The sequence below is a fragment of the Bactrocera oleae genome, chromosome 5 (assembly GCF_042242935.1).
Source record: "Bactrocera oleae isolate idBacOlea1 chromosome 5, idBacOlea1, whole genome shotgun sequence".
Classification (NCBI taxonomy): Eukaryota; Metazoa; Arthropoda; class Insecta; order Diptera; family Tephritidae; genus Bactrocera; species Bactrocera oleae.
Genome location: NC_091539.1, coordinates 33,900,805 through 33,927,462, shown reverse-complemented (window position 1 = coordinate 33,927,462; position 26,658 = coordinate 33,900,805). Strand labels below are relative to the sequence as shown.

Here is a 26,658-nt window from a genome sequence, read left to right as displayed (position 1 = left end):
GCGAAAACTGTGTTTTCGTTTGACAGATTTTGTATGGATGAAAACACAAGTTTTCGCCTGAAAACCTCTTTTGTCTATGAAAACACGAATTTGTGTCGGTGCGAACATAGTATTAGCTATGGCCGCTATATTTTCTTCACTGCGTGCTGGACGTGGTCTATTCAGTCGAATATCAACCCAAAATGAATGCTGGGTCTCAAGGTGGGTGATGGTGTTGCAAATAGTACGCTCAGTAGGCCGATTATGTTTACCATACACATATACACATACATTCTTTACAGAATGGAATTTTCGTAATAAAGTTGAACGATTTGTAAACGTTATTTAGGCGTAAGTCTTTCCATTATGAAATGCCAAATAATATTGAACAAAGATAATACGACATGACTCACGCGTGATCTGTCAAAAAAAAGTTATTTAAAAAAACTACTTTTATTTGGATCAACCGTTAACTTCGGTACAATCGAAGTTAACGTTTTTTCTCGTTTTTTATTATCAGATGTCTACAGTCGATATATTCATAGTAATTGTCTGTAGACATTATATGATTAAACACTTTTCACAAATGTTGCTAGGATAATTATTATTTTCGTTACCTAATTTATTTATTTGGTTTCTTAAATCTTTCTCCACAGTTTTGGTCTCTTCTTTTTTAAATTTTAGAGTGAAGTAAAGGTAGCCAATAGCAGCCATTGTATAATTTCATATCATTTAAGTATGCTCTGTGACTTTCCGTGGTTGAATATAGTCTGTGAGGTTTTCAGTCAATTTGATGTTTGCGACTAAATTGCTTAGTTTTATGTTTAACTTAACACTGCAAATTTTTTGCAGAGGTCTTGTTTTTTAATATTTTTTTATTATTAGGTATGAATGACCTTAGCATGTTTAATGTCGTTCACACTTATACTCTTGAAGTTGTTCACTCCGCAGGTCAACAGAGTAATTTCTGCCGAGAACATTATGCATGTTAATGACAGGATACAGCCTTTTTACAATTAATTTCGGAATTAGAGAAGTCTAGAAACAACATAACTTCCAATTTTGAAAAACTTAAATCTATGGAAAATCTTAAAACGACGAGGAAGTATAGATCTCAAGTTCTGGTTATTTTATGACATTTAGTGTTTGAGTAAAATTTTTTACATATGATCACGGCAACGCGTTTTTTTTTTAACTTAATTATACACCGGTTTTTCCAGCTAAGCCGACATTACGTTGCCATTAGTTTTAGTTTTTATTAGCGTAGACTATTACATTACTACCCATTGCCAGACCTATTTTTGATATTGATTCGTTCACAAAAATATTAAAGTAAGGAACTTAAAAAAAAATGTCAAAAACAGGTGGTTATTTTGACAGCTGCTGATTTGACAGCTAACTTTCTAGAAAGTTTTATACCATAAAATAATCAACGATAGAAGTATTTGTTTTAACTAAAACAAACACAACTATATATTAAAAAAATATTTAAAGACTGCTTTTAAGGTTACACTCTCGATATTGTTGAAGCCATAAAAGAGATATAAACCACTTTCTGGGCCGGCAGCCTTAAATCTTTGGCACATTAAGTCCTTACCGCTTCTACTCAGATTTAGCAGTTACGGCGTGTGAAGAAATACAACACCTATTTACATATCTTATTTGTTCATATTAAGATATAAATGAATTAATAAATAAAATTTACTTACTTTCGAAATGATCATTCAATACAAAATGTTGCCGGCAGTATAGACAATTAGTAACCACAAATGCTTAACCACATATCAAAAGTGATATGATATAATATTGCGTATTATTACATATGATTAAATTTGAAATATTATTACATATTCAATGGAAATATTTATACTGTAATATTTAATTAAATTTGCAGAAAAGCGCCTTACATACCTAAAGCTCCATATGTGTACCTATTTATTCGTTTTCCTTTATTATGGATTTGTGGTCACACTTGCTGTCGCTTTTGATTATTTTACATGCTTTTGTTACAACAAATTAATTTAATTAAATCTCTATTTAAGTCTATATCTCTTTTACTCACATTCTCTCGCTCTATTTTGCAGGACATTGAGCATTGCTATTATCATGGCACCGTTAAGGACTATCCTGGTGCTAGCGCCGCTTTCCATACGTGCAATGGTGTCAGCGGCGTCATACACATCGGCAACGAAACATTCGTAATACATCCCTTCTATGGAGGCGATCTTTCGGTACGTAATCGAGACCAATTAACGGTCACATAAACTTTATATATTTAATTTTCATACTATATTGAAACACTTTTTTTAAGGATTTTTCATACGGCCCTTTTTTATATATTTTTATAGCCTCAGCAGGGGGATTTACCGACTTGAAAGTCGAAATCTCTTACTTTGTACTTTACTGCCCCCGAAAATCCGCTTTAAGTTGGCGCTTTAAGTTTTGGTTATATTCGCAAATCCTACGATTTCACATACATTTTCGTTGAATCGAAAATGTTTTGTAGCCTTCACTTATCCAGTTTTTATTATGCCGTCGTTTTTATGGCATCTTTCTTCTGCCACTGTGTGCTGTACGGTAGCCACATTTTCACGCTCAAATGCCGACAATCGGCCTGAATTTTGATTTATATCTGCGTCTAAGCGAAATCGGCATGCAAATGTACACACACACCCACTCGCATGCAGAACCATTTATTTCCACACAGTTTTCGCCAACATTTATCCACAGATCTGTTTTTCAATTGTGAACTTTAAATAAAATCCGAATTTATATCCAGCGTAAGCTGCAGCCCGTTGTTAGAAACAGACTTTGGTGCGCTTGATTTCAATTGCAGTCTCCTTGTACACTGGCAGAAAAAGATTTGAGGCACTAAATTTTGTAAATGTTGTTTGTATTTTGTAATGAATCAGGTCCACCCTTTCCGCAGAAAAATGTTGATAGGAAAGCACATTATTACAGTATTACCATAAATTAAATAAATAAAAAAATTAAGTAAATTAAGATCTTTATGCTCCTCAAAACGCAGTTATAAGGGTCGCCGCTCTCTGCTATGTATAAGAAGGCATTTTTTTTGCTAAGCAATATATAAATTTACATATTTATTATCCACACCTAATACAATTAACCCCTATAAAAGCTTAGACAATGCTTTACATTAGCTAGAGCTTTCTAACTGTTGATATGAAATGCTCAGCTGAAACCTTTTAAAATTAATTTTTTTGGTTTCATAACAATTCGGTGCCATAGGATATACCTAGAACAAAATACTTTTGCTTTTTTACATATATTATGAAACATTTGGTGGGTAGACAATTCTCGACATATCTCTCGTATACCATTGCAAGGGTAAAAAACCCATTTTTTAAGGGTAATTTTATGTTAAAAATAGTTTGAAAAACTATGGATTCCCTTGACCTTCAGAAGAAGGTTCTATGTCTGCTTAAAATGATCCCAAATCCATTAACCAAAAAAAATTATATTAGTATAGATATTAGTATAGATGAGTATAGTAGGAGAACTAATAAAAATTTTGATTTATTTCAAGATTTCAAGTCGATCGGTCTAGCCGTTCGGAGAAATTTTCCTCACCGGTTCTAACAGCAGCGTTTTGAGAAAAATGTTTTTGAAGTTTTGAGAGCCGATTAAACAAAGTTGAAAAATTCATACAAATAACATGGCGAATTTAAGAATATGAATGATTTTTTTTTTTTGAATCCTGAAGCGCATTGCAATGCGTTAGAATTGTCTTAAAATTTAATCTTTCTCGATTAATATACAATATTAATATGGTTTCTCTTTATTAATTTATAGACTCAAATAATCACTTGCTTGTCTCTCTTTGAAAATAAGTGGAATTTTGGCATTACCATTTTCAAATAAATGTTTTTTCTACAGTTCACATCTTCTTCTCAATTGAAGGGCTTGTTTGATGATAGTTTCTTCAAAAAGTATTTGTCTTACTGGACGGAAATTTGAACCACTCTAGAATCATTTCAGAAATGGAATTAGAAAATAGCACCAAAAACAATTATATACCATTTAGAAATGCTGGAATTTATTCAGTCTTCAGAAAGAAAGGGCAGTTTACTTTTTACTTAATTTCTTTGAATTTTAGAAATATTGTAAAAATATATTAAAAAGCCCGCAAAGATGATAAACTGAACACTTTTTCCAAAATAAATGTAAATCTTTATACAATCTTTAATAAAAACGCATTACTAAGTCCCCTCGCTCTAATCAAATTTTAAGAAAATTTCTTACAGTATAGTATTTTAGAATTTATCTCCACTTTTGAAAGGAATTCCTTGCCACACATTTTTTTTCATCGTACTTTCCATAAACTGCAATATTTTTCAATATGTGTGGCTACACTGGCGGTAGTTGAGTAATTTTATGTGCGCGACATCAATAAATAAACATTGCTTAGGAAAAAGAAATCAGGCGTACATTCATTCATATACAAACACTTAACGGCATGCTTGAATACTAGTACTTGCCAACAAACACAGATGAGTTTAGCAATCCCAGCCAAAATTCTGTCTCGGTTCCAACTCAATGCTTCGTCTTCCGCATCCCACACGAGTGCTTGATTGCTGAAGCGACAAAACGGGGGAAACATCCAACGCCAGAAGTTCAACACTGATGCCACATAAAAAAGTTGCGAATAGAATAAAAAAAGTAAAAAAAAAAACTTAAAGCATAAAAAAATTACAATATCAACGCTGCAAATATAAAGTGAATATGAAAACTTATGACTCGCTGCTACCATAATTTATACGAATTCGAATCGGGAATACTTTAGCACCAACTTCTGCCTAGGATCAACTAAGCAGCCAGTGCCTCACCTTTGCGTGGCATTTCGAGCTGAAAGCACATACATGTGTAGATTCACACACATATGGATATATTTTTGCGCGAATTGAGTGCTGGTGAAGCACATCGCCGACTGCTTTAACTACATAGTACGAGTGTGCCATTGGTTTGAGCAAAATTTGAAATTTATGACACATACATAGTGATTTTCAACAGATTCAATAGCGCAGCAAGCCATTCATATTTATGACGATTGGTTGCAAGGTGTACACATGTGTATGTAAATGTGTTTGCCTCCGCTTAGACAGAGCAACCCATCTTGGTTTGTGGCCGAGGTGATGATTAGATGGTGGCAACCTTGCTGAGCTACATGGATTTACCGACTGGCATTGCTCAGATTTCTAAAACGCCCTTACAAAAAAGAGTCTCCCTTTTTCTTTTGAGCATTGTCTGATTTGGGATTTTTTTATAGCTTTCTTATTTATTGTTGGTTTACGAGATTCGGCGTATGTCAATTTGGTTTTTGTATCATTTTTTATTATTATTTACATTGGCGCTTTTTTAGAATGTTTAGCTCCCCTCTTTCTATGAGGGTCATGTGTTTTTTTGCAATTTTTTTCACCATACATGGCCGGTTTAACCATTGACTCTAACTAACCAGCGCAAGTTTTTTATCATCCTATAAAAACTGCCGGAACAGTTAAAACGAACCCCTCTCGAACAGATGTCAGCTTTCAGCTTCCTTAAGATGAATTAATTAATAAAATGCCTTTATCACTCTTAATTGCAAGCCTCATGATCTCTAGCGTTTTATTCTCGTTTCTCATTTGACCAAGATTTATTATACAGAGATATGCATTGTTTTATATAATTTCGAAATTAGCGAATAAAGTCATAGTTGATTGTTTTTGCTTTTAAGAACGCAAACGCTTGGTTGAAATTAATATCTGCCGTGCATGAAAACTTTACTTTTTATATATAATTCGGGTTTTTGTTGTTATATATTTCGACATCCAATGGCTTTGTGCATTTTGTACGCACATATTTTAAGTATTTTCTAATTCTTTTACACATTATGATAATTTTCGCGCGTTCGCTGCATACTCAAGCGTTCCCTTTCTCAGTGGTATCACAACAGCTGTGCCTTGGATATTATGTGATTTAAATATGCTGCTTGAAGCATAATTTCTCACTGATGGCAACGCTTTGTGCATAGACAGTTAAATTCGATATAAAAACCATTTTTAGTACTTGTAGTACATTCACACCAAACCCTGCTGCAAATAGCCGACAACTTTATTCGATTTTTATATGCTTCATTTGCAGTTTGAATATCTTACGGAGCCTCAAGAAACCCATCACTTCCATCTGAAAAAAAAGGTTTGGGTACCTCAAAGAATATCCCTTTCCTTGGAAGTTCGCATTTTAAAGAAATATGGACAATCTAAAATAGCCGTTGAAATAGCATTTACTGAGCTGAATAAGCAGGAAATGGACAAAATCATAAATTTTAGACAACACACACTTTCGAAGCATTGGCAAGTACTGATATTACCTAGTAACCAATTTTTGAAACGAACCTAAAGTTTCGAATTTACTCAAAAACCCCGTATAATAACTAAGGTTGAGTATCAGACAATTTCTGGTCAAAGACGCTGTTGCTTTGAATATCCTTGTAGGGAAAAATATAGAATATGGGAAAAGAATAATCATAAGTAAGCCAATACTTCTCAAGAAAACAAAAAACTACCGGTTTTGTTTCTACAAATTTGAACAAAGCCGTCTTGAAATATTGGCAACCACGACTTGAACCCCTATACTGCGCGCTTTGCCAACATTCTAGGGCAGACTCAGATTATTCCGAAGATTACGCTGAATATCATTGCGAGCATTTCTGCTCCAATGTCGCGATTAAGGAGCAATATCCACTTTCAAGTACAATAAAAAAGTTTGTATATTTTTTATGAATATTTTTAAATATTTTTATAAAGCCATTTCAATTAAATATATATGTAGATTTACAGAGTCTTATGTACTTAAATGAGCGGCGATCCATTTTGAAACATTTTGGATTCCCTTGATCCACATCCAGGAAGACCTTCGAAAAATAATGTCTGTCAGCAAAATAGTTTTTCTACTTCTAATTCCAAAAACAAAAAAAATGTATTATTATTATACATGAATAGAGGTTATGACTGAAGCACTAGTAAAACTTTTGAGAAAATCGTGGCTTCTCAAAAGGGATCGCTTTCTTGTGAAAAATTATCAGAGGGGCTTAAAAAGGAAGTTATTATAAAAAGTCTTATTCTTGTTATCAACAAGTAAAAAAAATATCGAAGAAAGTCGTGTGAAAATTTCAAGTAAATCGGTCCAACCCTTTCGGAAAATTTTTCGCACAGTGTTTCGAGAAAAAAGCGTTTAAAGTTTTTTTGCCCAAATACACTTAGTAAATAAATTCATACAAACACGCTAATATCTCTGAAACGATTTCCCGGATCAACTTATGCAACGGTATGATTGAGGAAATCTATATTCATTTTCTAAACGGAAATTCACATCAAATTTATATAGAAAAATTCTTTCATTTCCCGAATCTTACCTTCTGACTTAAAAATTTACTGTTTTTATCGTTTTCTACGTTTTAATAACACAGCTCCAATACTTATTTACATAGTCTCTCTGCTTAGTGCGGTGATGTCTCAATACTATCATATTCATTAGTATTCCAGAGACCGGACGAAATAAACTTACTTAACATAAGCGCAGCACATCGGCAAGGTGAATGCACAGAACTATGTACATGTTCTCGTACACCTGCGTACTCATCTACATATTTATCTTACCTTAGAATACTCAGGATGGCATTAGATTCCATGCACGGCACACTCCAAAGGCATCGAGATAATAAATCGGCCCAAGCCACCGTCCAAAGCTCTGTGCTCGTCTTCTGCTATCCATGCCGCAACAGCTGTGCGAAATTTATTATTCTTTTTTTGTAACCAAGTGATATAAACATGGTTGCTGGTAGCGTCTTCACAGAGGTAATTTCCCATTGCTCCCACAGTGTTCGTGGTTCATTTGTTGCGCTCACTCGAGCAAATCGCGTTTGTATGTGTGTGGCTTTCAGCTATCAATAACAGCTTCACGACTCGTACTCCTGCTTATGGTAATACTTGTAGCGTTGTGTGAGGGGCGGTGGAGTGGCAACGAAAACGTATTAAAACAGTTAAAATTCGAGTAACAATTATAGGCGGTAAATAAACGGCTATTGAGACTCCATCAGCTGCGGTTGCTTTGCCTGAGAGTTATTGGCTTCATCTCTCGTTGTTCGTGTTTTGGTTGTCTGTGCTTTTGTTTTTCTTTATGCCTCAGCAATTTTTATATTTATTGCTTGACATTTATGTTCGTTTTCTGTAGGTCTTTTATATCTATAATGCTAATACAGTTGTTAATTAAATCTGCTAATCGAATAACAACAACAAAACTTAATCATATTAAAAACAACTGTGTATTTGCCGTGAATTTTAATGACACCGGATTTATTGGTTATTAATTTTGTGGGGTTGTACTCTTTAATATTATAGACCGCTATATATTTTAGTTGAACCATATGAGAGCAATTAAGAAAGGCTTCTATGTAACAAAATAATAAAATATAATTTTTTTATGAAAACAATTAAAAATTTTTAAAATGCTGTGTAGCAACAAATCTTTTGTTCAGTTTTTGCACAAAAATAGTTTAGACAAGTAAGGAAGGGCTAAGTTCGGATGTAGCTGAACATTTTATACTCTCGCAAAGTCAAATGGTATACTCGTTTGAGATTTCTTTGTGGATTGGCTGATATTTTCGGTAGAAGGTCAACTATAGGCACTGGGGTCCACATATTTAGTACTTAGGGGCTTGAACAGTTTTGTTTCGATTTAGAAAATTTTTGGTCACAAAGTGGCATACTTTAATCGCATTTTTCACGCAAAGTTTTATCCCGATACAGTCATTGTTGCCTGATTTGCATAGTGGAAAGTGAAAGAATCAGATGAAATTGAAAATAGTGTTATATAGGAAATAGGCGTGGTTGTAGTCCGATTTCGCCCATTTTCGCACTATGACATAGAAATATGAAAAGAACGTCATGCACAGAATTTGGTTGAAATCAGTTAAGCTGATCCCAAGATATGGGTTTTCACCTCAAAGTGGGCAGTGCCACGCCCACCGTCTAATTTTGAACGCGGTTCCTAAAAAGTCATCTCATACCATCCCAGAAATAAAATTAAATGTCTCTGTCGTGTTTAGTGCGTGATTTATCGCGCTTTTAGTATTTTTTAACAGTACCGTTATATGGGGAGTGGGCGGAGTTGAAACTCGATTTCAACTATTTTCACACTGTAGGTAGAGTTTCTAAAAACATTTGCTTCCAGTGAATTTTGTTATTATAGCGTTAGCGGTTTAGGAGATATGCACATTAAACCTATTAGAGGCGGGACCACGCCCACTTTAAAAAAAAATTTAAACTGCAGATGTCCCTTCCTAATGTGATCCTGTGTACCAAATAACAGTCTTGTATCTTATTGCGGAGCTTAGTTATGGCAATTTATTTGTTTTTGATTAATAGCGTTTTGTGGGCGTGGCAGTGGTCCGATTACGCCCATCTGCAATACCAACCGTCTCACGGTACCAAGAAACATGTCTACCAAGTTTCATAAAGATATCTCAATTTTTACTCAAGTTACAGCTTGCACAGACGGGCAGACAATCACCCGGATTTCAACTCGTCTCTTCATCCTGAATATTTATATCTACATAACCCTATATCTAACTCGATTAGTTTTAGGTGATACAAACAACCGTTAGGTGAACAAAACTATTATACTCTGTAGCAACAGGTTGCGAGAGTATAAAAATTTGTTATTTTACTTTTTAGATACGGTTGCCATACTCATAAAATTCATTTTCTCTGAGATGGGTTTAAATCTTATGAAAAAAGCCTATGTATCGAACTGCTTCAAATTTTTATAAAAGATATGGAAATTTTTGGTAATGAAAGAAACACTCCAAATGTTCTAGAGTTTCCAATAAGAATTAAATAAATTAAATTATTTTATTCTGAATAAATAAAAAACATTTGCGTGAGCAATCAATATCTCTCATAATACCATGATATCTTTAAAATATTTGGTCTATATTCGTGCAGTTGATTTTTTCAAAATTTTAACGTTTATTAAAGAAAAAAATATGATATTACTAACCATTGGCAAACTAAAGCTATAACATTTTCCTATCTCACTAGCGATTTGTGATTTCCATCCCAAAAAACTGCGCAGTCAACTGGCATCAAAGAATGAGTCAATCATTTGTAAGGCACTAAATTTTCTTGATTTAAATGTATGCGGCTGCCTTTAAACGTTTTGAAATAGTTGCTTGAGTGCCTCCAAAAGGTTCTGTGAGATTTTAGTATATTTGACAGTAATATGCATTGACTAATACTTCCAGTTCCTCATCTTCAAACTATTTTGGCTGCCCAGAACGGTCTTCCTCCTTCCAAGCCAAAATCATCACGTTTGGCATGTTCGCTTAGCTACAACATGCCCACCAAAAACTTCAACCAAAATACGATGACTTTCGGATGCGCATATTCGGAATATTGGAAAAACCAAATAATAATTAGGTTAGGCCTTCTTTTGGCAAACCGTTTTAGACCCAATATTCAAAAATAGTTGCTTTCCGAATAAGAGAAATACTTTAAATTTTTACACACTATTTGAAGGCGGTTAAAGAATATTAATATTTTTCATAGATAATACTATAATAGTTTCATACCGCAATATGATTGTCGTCAGCACACAATTTTTGTAAATATTTAAACAAGCTTCTTTGAGTAAGGTGGCCACTTTTCCTTTTTTTGCATTCAATTTTTGTAATGTGTTGTTAATAATATTTGGTGTCATTCGTACAAGCCTTTAAAAAAGAAAAAAATACAAAAAATTCATGGAATATTCTAAGGTGGCAACTTTGTTAAGCGCAATCCTCTATTTAATTATCCTAGTCGCGACAGCTTATAGCAAATACATTTACAAATCAATTTTAATTTGTTACCGTTAAACTTTTAGTGCTTTCAATGCCATAGCGGGACGCTTCATTAAATCAGCTTTGCAAATAAATATTTAATGCAAAATACACAATACTTTAGAAGTTCAAGTGTCATGAGTTTGTGCATGTGTTGCATCCGTTAAGTGTTTTATGCGCTAATAAAGTGGCAGTTAAAGATTTTAATGGCACTTGCCAACAACATAATAGGTGACACCATGTTGAGAACTCGACGCCGTCTACTTTTACATATAATTCTTCAGATCTATCCTCATATATCTAACAGTGTGACTTTTGTTTACCGCTTTGTGTTGTTTTGTTTTGTTTTGCTTGCGAAGACAAATGAAGATTTATGCTGTGCTGCTTGCCTTTAAACTCCCTGTTCAGCGCTCAGACGCCTATAAATATGCAAGCTAAATTGAATTAAAGACCGAAAAGCGACAAAAAGAAATCAAATCTGAAACAAATTGTAAAAGTAAATTAATGTTAGAGCGCGATATATGCAGGTTATAAATATAAAATGAAAAGTTTTGGCATTTCGATTTGCAAACTTCTTTTTAATTTGGGAGAAAATGCACGTAAACAATCGTGATTGTATCTAGATATGTATGTGATTAAAGATATAACAAATATTTGCTATATGTAGTTAGCGCTAAGCTCTTAAGAGAAAGATTTTATGTGCGTAAGTTTATGCCCCAATGTTTAGACTTTATATTATGGTGAACTCATTTTCGGGGAAAAAGCTATGCAAAATTCGAATGAAGGTTTAAATATAAATACAATTTGGAGATAGGAGAACTTTTACTTAAGTTGTTTTTTATAAATTTCGAAATTTATAGTCACCTAAGAAGCTGATCATTATTTAGAACCGTCGATATCGGAAGGCTATAGGATATGCATAGCTGCCAGACAAACTAACCAAACAAAATCAATTTCTTGAATGGAAAACATTTTTATTTTATAAAATATCTTCACGAAATTTGGCATAAATCATTAACCAAGACAGCGCGGATTATATTGTTCAGATCTAACCACTATAGCATATAGCTACCATACAAACTGAACGATCAAATTCAAGTCCTTGTATGGAAAACGTTTTAATTTTCCGAAAAATCTTAATGAAATTTGACATATAATATTGCCCAATACAACACTACAAACTACAGAGAAATAACTAAGATCGGACATCTATAGCTTATGCAAAGATTTAATAGAAACTGACTGATCAATATCAGGATATTTATATCTTCTTATGCTAAATAAATATACCTGGGAAAGGTATTGTAGCTTCGACACAATCGAAGTTAAGGCTTTTTCGTGATTTAGTATATACTTTTTTTATATTTTAAGTAAAAAAAGAAATTTAATTTTTGTTAACCTTAAACCTAAAATTTTAAATTTCGGCTATATTAGTGCCACCCTAATCTGTCTAAGCCTGTTAAGTACGCCAGCTAGCATTTGTTTGTTGCTGATAATTATTTCAATTAAGTCTCATTCAATTGGTCAATTCAAGCGGAAAACAAAAAACAACAGTAATTAGCCATTTTCAGGAACTCACAACATTTTTATGAGCACATTAACGAACCAAGAAATATGTGTGTGTTTGTGTGTGAGTATTGTAACGAATATGGTATTAGAAAAAAATTTCCATTTACATTGGCGCAAATAACATTAATTGCATGCTTTTACATACGAACACACATTCATATGTGGAATAATATTTGCGTTGTTTGGTGAAAATTAATTGCAGTTCATTAAAGGCGTTAAAAATGCGTTTGATTTGAATGAATTCGCACAATCCCGAGCAAATTGCGCGCAGACACGCACCGGCATTTACTTATATAACAGCAATAATAGCATAAATGCAGCAGTAGGAGCTTAAATAATTTAATATAAATACAAAATATAATTTTTATTTTCAATGCACATAAAGGGCTTTCAAAATTGCCAAAAATAATTGTAAACTTCCACGTCAGTATTCATTTTAATAATTATTGATCGCCCCATTGGCTATTTACGAGTATATCGTGCACCTTCTACAGATAAATATATTTTTCTAATAATAACATTAGTATAGTTGAAAATTTTCAATTTATTGCCATTAATTTGGTAATGACCAATAAAACTAGAGGCGTAATTATTCCAATAAGCTTAATGAATATATGAAAAATATATACTATTCAGTAGTGTTTAATAATATATATTATTAATGTGTAATCAAAATTATCAATTTTATTTAAGTTTGTCATAGCCAAGTGGGCAGAGTGCGTGATGAGCACTCAGAGGTTTGAAGTTCATGTTGCCAAACGATTTTCTATTTAGTGATTTTTGTTGTTTTAACAACGAACTTTCTCTATGTGGGGACACCTACAGTAATGTTAGGAATTACTGCAAATTTATTTTAAATCTAGTTTTATGGTATATCCTCAGAAACCACAAAAGTCATTCATGTCAGTGACGCCATAATCATTTAGACTTTTGGTAACATCAGTTGACCACCCGAACTGCAACTTGACTTCTCGTGATCTTTTGCGAAGTTTCATAAAAGGGCAAAGCAAGTTAGCTAAGGCTTAAAAAATGGTTAAAGCATCTTGTAATAAACTTTGCGTGGCAATGCGCGCAGATAAGACATATTTTCTTTATGCTTCTAAATATTAAGTTCAATATGAATATATATATATTTATTTTCAGCCGTAGGATATTGTGCGAAGCAATGTCTTCTAGTAGATATTTTTTAAGCGTCATCCATAGAAAAGGCCAAAAATTTGGCAGTACTTTTTTAATATCTGTATAAAGGGTATATTTAAAATTTTTAAATAACTGATAAAATAATCTTTTTTTAATTCCGTAACAATATTAGCACTATTGCGTTGCATAAGAAATTTTTTCTCTAGAATAAAATAATTATTTGAAATTATAGACAACTAGCTATCCCTGAAAGGGCGATCTCAAAACCCAAAAAATTACAATTTGTCCAAATAATCTTCGATATGATTAAGTTACATATATGATATATAATATAATAAGATATATTAATATTTCTATGTGAAGGATGGTAGAAAAATATCTCAATTTCAAATATTTGACTTAATTAGTTTGCAAATTTTATGGCAATCGGTGCTTTACAGGATTTCGATCACATGCTCTTCTTATTAATATAATATAATATATAAGTAGTACGCCGTCGGTCTAATATTACAGATTTTTTTTGAATATCTGCCCTTAGTGAGACTATAACGCATCAAATGTATATTTCCAACTGTTCAGTTAATTGTCATTTCTTGACATGATTACTCAGAGTTCGTGCAAACAATGTATTGGTTCAGGCGTTATTTTGCTTGATGAATCATACTTCTGGAAGCATTTAACGCTTAGATGATAGATATTGATTTGAAGAACCAAAAAGTCACGAAGCAGACAGTATGTTCTGCATGCATGATAAGTTGGGAACCCCTTACCCCTGCTTGTATTCTCCTAATGCCTACATTTTGCTTATTTACGTATACTTTTTAGCAGAAAAGTGCTGCTGAAAATGATTTTAGGTTCAATATGTAAGTACAGGTTTCTACAAAGAACAAAATTCCACGATTTTTAAACAACATTTCTATGCCTTCGTTTTTGAGTGGTAATTGCCAAAAAGCCCTAAATATTAACATCAAAAATTTGTGTGTACTTTCACAGCTAATATTTTAAGAAATTCTAAGTCTCTAAAATTCTAAAAATCGAAAAGTTAGCTACTTTCTTTTCGTCGGAAAGCTATAAATTTTTCGCTAGAATACTCCTAAGCACTTCGAATATTATTTTGAATTTCCTCAAATATTTAAAACTCACTCACATACGTTTAAAAATAGAGTGGAGAATTTAAAATGTGAAAGCTAAGGAAGCGTATTCCCAATAAACATTTTATATGACCCAAATACATATTATGTGGTACTTGCCACACAACTCGGCACATACCAGTAGTTACTGCTGCATAGTTTGAAAAGCGCACTAGCTTACTATACACATTCATGCATATGTGTTAGTAAGTAAGTATTCATATAAGCTCACATATTTGTAATTGCTTCGCAGGGCTTCCATTTAAAAGTGCAAAAGTTTTCAATTCAACTCTCGGTCATCTGCAATTCTTAGTTAAAGGCCAAAGGTTGCATGCAGTTAGCATTCATGCGGAGAAGCTGCACATTCATATGCGTAAGTAACTGTAATAATATACATATGTAAGTGTGTGTGTATAAACTATCTGGCTGCGCTTCTTGGAAATTCCCACTCGTTCGTTTATGTCTTTTTAATAATAAACTCCGTTTGCCAATTAAATTTGTGAGCCCCCAGTTTCGAATTGTAATTTTTACAACAAAAAACAACAATTGTTGTAACTACAATAACAGCAAAGTAAATATTAAACACAAACAACAACCACAATGATAACATAACAACAAATTTCGCATGAACAAGACTAAGAGAATTCAGGGAATTCGCACAATTGCCTTCGTCGTTCCAACCTCCATTGGTCTAGAGTCGTGTGAATAGGTTGAAGGAATAGTCTATTGCAGTGGGTGTAGTGTAGTTGGACGGTTACGATTGCGTGCAACTTTAAAAACGCTGTTCTGAGCTCTGTAACTACCATACTCACATATATAGCGAGTGCTGAGTTGTTGAATCGTTGCTGCGCTGTAATCCCCGAACAGCACTTTTCAGAATGATTTTCGGAGTGCCAGGACATGAGGTATGCTTACGACGAGCACGAGCAAAAACTTCTTGCGCCGCTGCAGTAGACTTAAAACTTTACGGCAGCACAGTAATCGAAATTGAAGTGAGTCGAACCCGGCAGCTGGCAGTGGGCAATGAAAGGCTGCACTGAACTGAATGAAGTATGCTGAGTGCTCAGGGCTGAGTTGTTGGGTTGCGGGAAAGAGGGTGCTCCACTGCGGGACGCCACTATGCATACTGAGGAAAGCCATAAAATATTTCAATATTTCCCACAGCTCAATGGAGTTTGAAGCGTGCCGTACACAACATATACAACGAGTGTAGTAAAAAGCACTTAAGAGCCGATGAGGAGGCGGCAACAGGGGTGTGCTTCTGTGAGTGGCATGGGAAAGTAGAGGATGCCTGCCAGCTTAACAACAGGGAGACTGAAGACTAAATGGTCAGCAAAAGTTATGTATGTACCAAAAAAAAAAGGAATATTTAGTGAAAGCCGGCAACACCACGATTGGCTTAAAAAGTAATTCCGGCCGATCTGTGTTAAAATTTTAATTACTTGGGAAAGCATGACGTGTATGTGTGTGGCATATTGTCTGTGAGCCTGTGGCAGGAATGCAAGTGTGTGCACGAGTAGTCAGCCATCGGTGGCAAGGTTGTGTCAGCAGTGGTGGCAGGGCAAATATGCAAAAATTTGCATGCAACATTGATTTACACATTTTTCGGCAGCAGCTGACAGCGAAGTCACGACTGATTAACTCGTTACACTTATAATTTGTCTTTTTCCGTGCGCTGCTCGCGTCGAGATTTGACAGGAAGGTGTTGAAGCGCAAATGTTCAAAGATAATTAAATATTAAAAGTATATAAATATAACAACGACACATAAGGGTATTAATTATATTGTCAATCGAAATGGAGAATGAGGGTTCGTTTGTCTCTTTTTACTCTATTACCTGGTGATTGAAATAGGCAGGTCCAAAGAACGTTTGCACATCCTAAAAAATTTTCACTATTTCTGAAAATGTGATGTCCACTGATATCGCTCTTTAGCATAAGTTTTGAAATTTTTAAACGATAAGCCTAAAGATTTATAGACAACAACTTAGTTTGTAGCTTCAGCGAAGAGAGATTATATAATTATTCGATATTTTCCAGAATATAGGAGTATATCATATGTAAATATATGCAAAGATTTCCTTCTTTGCACTGTGTAAGCGTTCTACAAAAATTATTATGGGACGCATATTTTTAACCGAATGGCAGATCCCTTCCACTACACAAATTTTAACTATTATGACAAGGTGTGTCAGATATTTGTCAACATGATATTTTATTTATAAAAAACTACAAAAAGTGGAAAGAACGGCAAATTAGAAACTCAAGATAACACAACATAACAACTTAACTTGAATGAAATTAACTTACTTATCATTACTTAGCAAACATACCACCGTGGTTGCAAATTACATTACAACAAAGCAAAACATGAGACAAGATAACATAACTTGTCCCAATATCAATTAGCATAACATACCATCATTCCACTGAACATAATAAAATTATCAAAGGTAACATAAAAAACTTACCACTATTTGACATAACCTCATAGAACAATGCATAACATATTAGGTGCGCAACTAAATTCTCGCTGTATTTTTAATCGAAGTATTGCCCAGCGCTAGTCACAACTTTCTGGCAAAGCTCGAATACCATTATGATAAAACTGTTCATCTTGTGAAGTTATCTAGGCAGCAAGTGAACTGCTTCTGAGCCAGACCTTGTGTAATCGAACGGAACAATTCGGACGGTGCAATACCTCGGGAATATGGCGGTTGTGGTAGGACTTGCCATTCAAGCGTTTCCAGGTAGGTTTTAACCGGCTTAGCAACGTGGGGCCGAGCGTTGTGATACATTGTATTGAGGCCACTTTTCGAATGAAGCAAGCTCTTCTTGTGTTTGACACGGATCCTCATCGAGCAACGTCTCCAATTCACAGTCTTCGAAGGTTTTTGGCCTTCCTTCGCGCAAACGGCCGTTAATATCGAAATTGCCGTCTTTGATCACGACTCGTTGTTTCACTTGGGGCAACATCTGCCTAAACTTCTCGGAGTCCTCGATGTGCTTTAGTCGCCGATTTCTTTGACTGAAAAAGGAAAATCTGTTGACAAACAGCGGGAACTTAGTTGCGCATCTAATGACATAACATAACTTAACATAGCATAATAGTTTTACTTTGTAGTAGCTAATTGCCGTACTACAAAACACAAGATAATACAAGTTTGACTTAATCTAACTGTACTGTACTTATTGAATCCAAACGGGTATTTGTTAGCCTAAGCCGAACTAAAAGAATATATATTGTTGTGGGAACTGTTTACACAACGTAGAACCGCAAAAAACATTCTCATATATTAATTTGACTTAACTCATACCATAGAAGAACTGAATATAAACCTTTCTGAATTCTTGTCAGAATAAAACCTTAATATCATATCATATAGTCACAGTCATATCTGATATTTAGGAAACTATACATGTACTTATGTTAACAAAGGTTTTCTCTAAAATCGCGAATCTAAATTTTTGTTCCTTCTCAAATTTCTTATGGGGAAAAAATCAGTGGTTTAAAGAAAATAATTTGCTGACAAGTAAAGTGTGCCTCTAAGCACTGAGTTTCAATTAGAATATTTGCCAATACCAAATGGACAGTCAGCAAAGCTGAGCACCGCATAACTGCGGGCGGTCTTAAAGTCTAGCCACAATTGCGCAACAGCCAAGCACAGCCGGTCTCCAGCTGAGAATATTCAAAAGTCGGAAAGCACGTTGCAGTAATGTTTAATGCCGCTGCTAATCCGCTCCCAAAGCGGAGTAGCGCACATACACACACACTCAGACCAGCATATGTAGCCAAGAACAGGTCGACGGGTCGTAATCACTGCCTTTGCCCCAATGTAATCACATTGAATGTTATTCATACGCCCTGGCCACACATTGATGCGCCGAGCAGCATTATCAATATATGCGAATAGATGAGAAGGTTGGCTGGTTTGTTTGTTGTTGCGGCTGCGAGGTATGCCTTTGTAGCAACGGCAGACTAACGGTGGCTTGCGTAAGCAATGTCCATTTACTGGTCACACAAATTGTTGCCAATGGTCCAGTGATCATGGTGTATGTGCGTATGTTGGCTTCAAACCATCTAAGTATAACAGCAGCACGGTAGTGACGAATAGACGGGCAACGTACACTGCCCCTTGGTCCTTTCCGCTACATAAAGCGACCCACTGGAGATTTATGTCTTGGGTGGGAAAGTAATAACTCTCCCCATACTATCGCCACCGCTTTGATTGTTCAATTGTGGCAAGTGCAGTCATTGCCTTGCTTTAGTATCTACCTACCGTTGCGATTTTGTTTGTCGAGCCGTTGCTTTGCCAGTCGTTATGTCACCCGTGAAGTTGTAAAATTGTCTGTCCATTTGTTGGCCGCACCCATGCAAATGCTGGTGCACCTTTCCTTTTCATTTCGTGTATAATAAAATGTGATAATTTATAGATATATATCTGCGTGTGTGTGCTTACCTTATGTATGCAATGTTGCCGCCTTAAGGCCACTAAAGTGTACTTATGAGAATAGCCGGTGATATATATGTTCGTACTTAGATATGTATACAAATTTATATACCACACATACATGTACATATATACGCATATTTAACTCTGAGTCTCATAGTATTGGTGAAGCTTTAATTTGCTTTTGTTTTAGTTTCTCTTGTTACTTTTATTTAAGTTTAAAAACGTTCAAATGTCACTGAGGAGAATAGTGCTTAAGCAGTTAGCATGCAGATTGAAATAATGATGACAGAATTTTACTTAATTTTTATTTTTTTGTTTTTTGCGAGTTTGCCCAAAGTTAGTTTTCGTGCATTAATTTGTTTTTTTTTTTTTTAATTCGTCATGTTCGTAAGCACTTCTTTTGGACTTGTTATCTCAGAAGTATATGTTTCTCCGTTATTATTAACACAGCTTTGCTATTATTCATGATATCATTTGATAAGCTTTTAGACTTTCTGAAGTTTATCGAAACATGCTTTGACAGTTTCTTCTTCTTTGCTCGGTAAAAATATTTCACCGGGGAAAAATTGCATCAGCTTTAAATTCTGGCAACGAAGAGCAAGAGCAATCTCCATTGCAGTGGCTAAGTGACAAATGGCATTAATATATATCAGTTAATCGAAAGTTCGGACTAATATCTTTTAAATAATGTTTTGCCTTTTCAAGGTTATCATCTGACATGCTGATCGAATGACAGTTGGTACAGGGTGGTGATGCCGACCTGTTGGCTACGGTACAGGCTGTTCTCAAGCAAGTTTTTTGGAAAGGTTGTTGCAATGGAGATCCAGATTAGCTATATGCTTTTGACTAAATCGTTGAAGATTACTTGATATGGATAGTAGGGAGCTTTGACAAATATACGCATGGGTTTGTTTTGAAATCTTTGCAGTATTTCAAAATAACGAACAGAATGAATGGCAAACGCTACAACATAATTTTTTGTTTTTGCTAAAAATGCATAGGTTGCAGCAAACAGGCCGTCCTTGCTGTAACATGCAGGTATACTGTGTAGGATACATTATATATAGGACTGACCTGAACACACTTCCTTCCGACATTGATTGAAAATATTTCAATTTCGCATCTTATGTAAAACGTCCACTTGAGCAGCTATGACTTAGGAGTCATGCAGCTTTGTCAAAAATCCTTTATGCCACATTTGGTCGAATGCCTGATTTATCTTGAGAACGGCTCCCTTGCGTTAGTAACTACTCGCTAGATTCTATTAATAACATTCCGTTTTTTCTTTCATATGTTCGTATTACATAAAGAATGGATTAACGAAAATAATATTGTGCTCAAACATAGCGTAACATGGCACATCGTAACATATCAGTTCATAATATAGCTTAGAAAAATACAATATTAGAAAATTAGAATAGCTACCACCTAGACTGATATCGAAATTGGAGCCAAGAGCCAATATTTTTAGTAATTTTGAGTTAACGGACGCTGTTTTATAAACGATACCGAACTGTAACCAAAGCAAACCTAAGATCAAATTTAACTGCTCGCGCGAACCGAATCGATAAACATTTTTCGGTTAGATTCCGCATTTTTTTTGTTCGTGTGAAGTTTGTTTATGACGCGAAAAGTTGGTCGGGCAATCTTTTTATATTGGGTCTATCCACTTTCGAGGATTTTTAGTTTCGAAAACAGAAAAAGGTCACAGTCACAATCTTATTAAGAAGTACGAGTCTAGCATTGTGCAAAATGTGTTAGGTTGATCGCTGATGCCAAGGAAACACGACGATTTTTTTTTAAATTTTTTTCGATGTTATTGTTATCAACAGAGGTGCATGGACGACTCACATGTGGCAAGTTTTCGATACATCACAACCTTCACTTTAGATTACTCAAATATTTGTGTTCGATGATAAAGTAGTCCCCACAAAACAATTTTGCAAATTAAAAGGAAACTCGTTGTTCAATTTGTATACCCTGAACGGAGTAAGTTAAGTTTGTCACGAAGTTTGTAACACCCAAAGGGAAATGTGTGAGACCCTAAAAAATACACATATAAATACATGATCAGCGTGACTAGCTAAGTTGATTTTGCCATGCCCGTCCGTTTATCCTCTGTATATACGCGAACTAGTCCCTCAGTTTTTGAGATATCGCTTTGAAGTTTTGCACACGTCCTTTTTTCTCCAAAAAGCTGCCAGTCTTAATTCCGCTTGAACTTGAATTTTTACCGCGACCTAGTGATTTCTTTTATTTTAGCTACCGAATTACATTTTGAAGAATTTGAATATTTCACCTAGCTTCACCAGATATCTAACTTATCTTACATATACTATATCTGTAATATCTGAAAGTATTTTTAAATGAAGATAGTAGAAGCGTGTCGAGTGTTTCAGTTATTTTCTATCACAAAAAAAATTGTTGGTAAGAAAAAGTTCCTGTGAACAGGTTAAACAAATAGCAAAGCTTTACATAAGTTCACTCTATTAATATAGAATTTTCTGATCATAAAATTGTGTCAAAAGTGGAATTTGATTTCAATATGTCATAAAAATGTTTTTGACCGCTTATGTTTGGTGTGCAAGAGATAGAAAATTAAAGTTAGCAAGTGCATTAAAATTAACATCAGCGCTAACAAAATTCAATTAGGAAATTTACGAAGGACTTACAACGCAAGCGCCATTTGTGGTTGACTACAGCTATAGTCGCCATACATACCTGTGTACATACGATTATCCATATGTGTATGTATGTATATTTGTACAAAAGTACACACCAAAACCACACCGCATTCCGCATAGCAAACCAAGCAAAAGTCAACCGCAGAATTTGTAAAGCACGCGAACAAAGTGAACGATGTGCCAAAAAGGATCACCAGGAGCAGGATGAACCGTAAGCAGCGTCGAGAAACGTGTAAAAGTTCTGAGATTATTGTTGTTGGTATTAGCTGTGCGCGTTTGTCTCTGAGAGTGTGGCTGATGGTGGCTGCTGCCGTTGGCATGTGTCACGCACAACAACCAACATGAATGAAAGTAACAGTTCATACGCAACGGCTAAAACAGCAAGAGCAATATGCGCATGTATGCAATAACAACAACAGCAACACACTTGTGTTGGCAACATGCACTTAAGCGGCGACGAACACCATCTAACAACATTTACACGCATTTAATGGTGACTACAAGCAACCACGTTCTAACGCATGAGGAGTGAACTCGCACCCTCGACACTCCAGCAACAACTCATATTTGACACAATTTGGCATCAACTTTAGCTGACAAAAGCAGCGTCACTGCTTATTAAATGAAAATGTTGCAATGCGGGCGGTGGCGACGGTGATGTGACTTAGATGCGGTTCATGCGGTTGATGGTGGACCGAGTTCTGTGGGTCGCCTGGCATGCATTTGCGCTGTGTCTTCACATTAGCGAGAATGTATTCACACTGGCTTTGCAGCTTCTAGTGCTACTGTGGATGCGGCTGCAGTTGCCGCTGCTGCCATGGGCAGAAGCTTAAGAAAGCTTACACTTTTGGCGAGTGTTTCCTCTAGATGATATGAATGGTTTTATTCAACTCACCTTGTCAACTCATCAGCATGTCAACACGCAAAAGATAATATAACTTTATGATCTTGTGCTCTTGTCTCTGAGCACTGGTTTTGTCGCCGCAACGCGCTGTTGCAACGTCACTTCACCTGCCACATGTTCGACATCCATATGAGTGCGTACTTGCAGCAGCTTCGGATTGCATGTTTTTCTTGACTGCGCTCTAGCTTTGAAGTTTACATGCGCCAGCAAAAGCTAACATATTATATAAGAGGAAAATATTTAGATTTGAACGATATGCGCATACTTGCACACACACACACATATATATACTTACACAGGCATATGTCGATGTTGCGAGTCGAGAAAGTTGCTCATGCAATTACGTTTATAATCGAGTCAATATGGAACGTTTAATGAACACGGCGATATGTTGATGTATAGCAACTTCATCCCTCATTTATGTTCTCTAAGAAATGTTTATGTACGAGAGTACATTTTAGAGCTTATACTTCTACTTCTGTGTTTGTTATAAACTTTTGAGTATACAGAGCAGCAAATGGCTTACTTAACAGTAAAAGCAACTGAGTTTGTGATTAGAAAACGTAAAATTTAAAATAATTTTGCAGCTCTTTAAAAGGAACTTTTTGCAGAGGGATAGAGTATGAGGAAAGTAACACCTATTTTCAACCGGCCAGGAGTGACGATCCTAATCACTTTTACTATTAAGCAAAGGTTTAGAGCTTAGAAATATTATCTCCGACTTGTAGTACTCAAACTCTTGCAGCTTATAATATAATAAACTATTCTTCTGACTCCCATAATCCTAACCTTAAGCAGCCCTATAAAATATGGTAGCTGATGTTTTCAATTATACTTGTAAATTTAGAGGTCTCATACTAACTCACGACTTTTTTAGCGTTCTGAGCGTTTTTGAGTTCTTCTGCTTTCAGAATTAATCCGCCAAACAGAGCGTCAATAATGTCGGTTTCCAAAAATTTCTGCAGGCTTTTTAGGCTTCTATTCGTAGACACATTTTATGGGATAGTATTCGGCATTAAATTCTCATATCCACAAAATGACTTGAACTAAAAACTTACTGATTTTCAAAAGAGGACTCCCTTAGAGACTTAGAGAAGTTTGTGAATTCATGTGATCACTAATTAAAGGTGTATGGGCTTATGAGCTTTCCATCTAAAGAATTTGGGTCTATAACTAAAATGTTTCGCACACACTTGTGAATTAATATGTCTCGGTGTATTCTCAACGTATATCCAGTAACTGCAGAGACATTGGTATATAAACATATTTGAACCTCTGGATTAACCAATCGCTCGCTCTCAATAGCAAAACACATATTTATTGAAAATTAAGTTTAAGTGCATTACAGCTGATTAGTTCCTAAAGTAAAATCTAAATACTGGATAATACGAGCGATATAAATCTGCTTTTCGAGTCGGCCTTCATCAGAGCAGATTTGCAAATTACATACAAGTTTCCATAGAATCAATGTGTTTTCTTGTTTTTTTTTTTAATTTACATTGTCAACTGATATAATATAATATAATATAATATTTATACTCTCGCAACCTGTTGCTACAGAGTATAATAGTTTGTTCACCTAACGGTTGTTTGTATCACATAAAACTAATCGAGTTAGATATAAGGTTATTTTTATAAATCATCAGGATGAAGAGACGAGTTGAAATCCGGGTGACTGTCTGACCGTCTGTCCGTCCGTCCGTCCGTCCGTCGGTCCGTCTGTCCGCCCGTGCAAGCTGTAACTTGAGTAAAAATTGAGATATCTTTATGAAACTTGGTAGACATGTTTCTGGGTACCGTGAGACGGTTGGTATTGCAGATGGGCGTAATCGAACCACTGCCACGCCCACAAAACGCCATTAATCAAAAAAAAATAAATTACCATAACTAAGCTCCGCAATAAGATATAAGACTGTTATTTGATACACAGGATCACATTAGGAAGGGGCATCTGCAGTTAAAATTTTTTTTTTAAAGTGGGCGTGGTCCCGCCTCTAATAGGTTTAATGTGCATATCTCCTAAACCGCTAATGCTATAATAACAAAATTCACTAGAAGCAAATGTTTTTAAAACTTCTACCTACAGTGTGAAAAAAGTTGAAATCGGGTTTCAACTCCGCCCACTCCCCATATAACGGTACTGTTAAAAAATACTAAAAGTGCGATAAATCAAGCACTAAACACGCCAGAGACATTAAATTTTATCTCTGGGATGGTATGAGATGACTTTATAGAAACCGCGTTCAAAATTAGTCAGTGGGTGTAGCACCGCCCACTTTTAGGTGAAAACCCATATCTTGGGATCTGCTTAACCGAATTCAACCAAATTCGGTGCATTACGTTGTTTTCATATTTCTATGTTAGAGTGTGAAAATGGACGAAATCGGACTACAACCACGCCTATTTCCCATATAACACCATTTTCAATTCCATCTGATTCTTTCACTTTCCACTATGCATATCAAGCAACAATGATTACAACTTTGTAATGGCAAAATTTTGCGTGAATAATACGTTTAAAGTATGCCACCTTGTGACCAAATATTGTCTAAATCGAACCAAAACCGTTCAAGCCCCTAAGTGCTAAATATGTGGACCCCAGTGCCTATAGTTGACCTTCTACCGAAAATATCAGTCATTCATCATCACCATTTGACTTTGCGAGAGTATAAAATGTTCGGTTACATCCGAACTTAGCCCTTCCTTACTTGTTTTTAATAGTATTTATCACATTTTCTTTCTGTTTTTGTAGGTTTTCCGCGAGTTTCATTAGTTCTTGTTTTAGTTGTAATAATTGTGACAATAAGATTGCTGAATTAACAGTTTATAAATAAGTTTGAAAATTCCTTAAAATTGTTTATATTCATTAATTTGAAAAACTGTGTTGTAATTTCACGACGAACGTACAAATTAATTCAATTATACTAAACTTAACATATTCTAAATTCTAATGAAATTCTATTTTAATCGGCAATTCATTTGGAAAACTTTTTTGTACCTTTGATTCCGTAGCCCATAAAGATGTTTCAGCATAACATTATCTCTAATCCAAAAATCAAAAAAATGTATTATAACAGTAGATGAATACAGATAATGATCCCAGGACTATTCAAAATTATATTTTTGGCAAAATAGCGAATCCTAAAACAAAAAACCGTTTTATGTGATAAAATTAAAAAATCGAAATTATTACCAAAAATCTTGTTCTTTCGATGAAGGTCGTGTGAAAATTTTCATCCGCCATTTTGTGAAAGCCTTATCAACTGCAAATTTTTGGAGAATATTCTTAAATAAATGTATGTGCATTTGATATATCTTTAAGAAGTTGTTTGAAATTCGCTAAGTTAAGTGGATATAAGTCTTTCAATGTAAAATATGTATATATCCAAACATCCACCTTAGAACGAATCCTCGCCTATTATTGATCCATCGCCTCTCTTTCGCCCACCACTTTAGCTTAAAATTTATGTTTTACAAATAATTTTAACATTTAAATACACGAAAATCTTTCTACACACACACACACATGTACATCTATATAAATCCCTGAAAATTCGATTTTCGTCAGTCTATACTTTCAATTACTCAAACCATGATGTGCATATTAAAGGCAGTCATACACGCGCACATCGCGTTAAGCAATGACAAACATGGAATTGTACTCGTTGCCAGGCAGTCCGGCGAGTATTCAAGTAAACAACGAATGGTATTTGCGCCGTCAAAAGTAATTAAAATTTAATTAAAATGTTAAAGTTGCGCGACACATGCAAGTGTCAGTAGGCGTAAATGGAGACTGCCTATGTGTGAGCATATGTGTGTATGTGTGTGTGTATGTTTTAGACCACATTGTCATTGCCAAAGTATTTGCTGGCACAGCTGTTGCTGCCTCGCAACGAACTGTTGCTCATTATAAAGTCAATAAG

General features: G+C 35.0%; 1 protein-coding gene across 12 annotated transcripts in view; it reads left to right on the top strand.

Annotated features, from left to right (window-relative positions):
* The window catches only part of mmd (disintegrin and metalloproteinase domain-containing protein mind-meld), a 509,673-nt gene that overhangs the window by 359,396 nt on the left and 123,619 nt on the right, over nt 1–26,658 (top strand). For all 12 annotated transcript variants that reach the window (XM_036371745.2, XM_070110649.1, XM_036371747.2 and 9 more), the window contains exon 8: nt 2,064–2,210. In XM_036371745.2, coding sequence (XP_036227638.2) covers nt 2,064–2,210 — 147 coding nt within the window. The remainder of the gene's footprint in view (nt 1–2,063; nt 2,211–26,658) is intronic.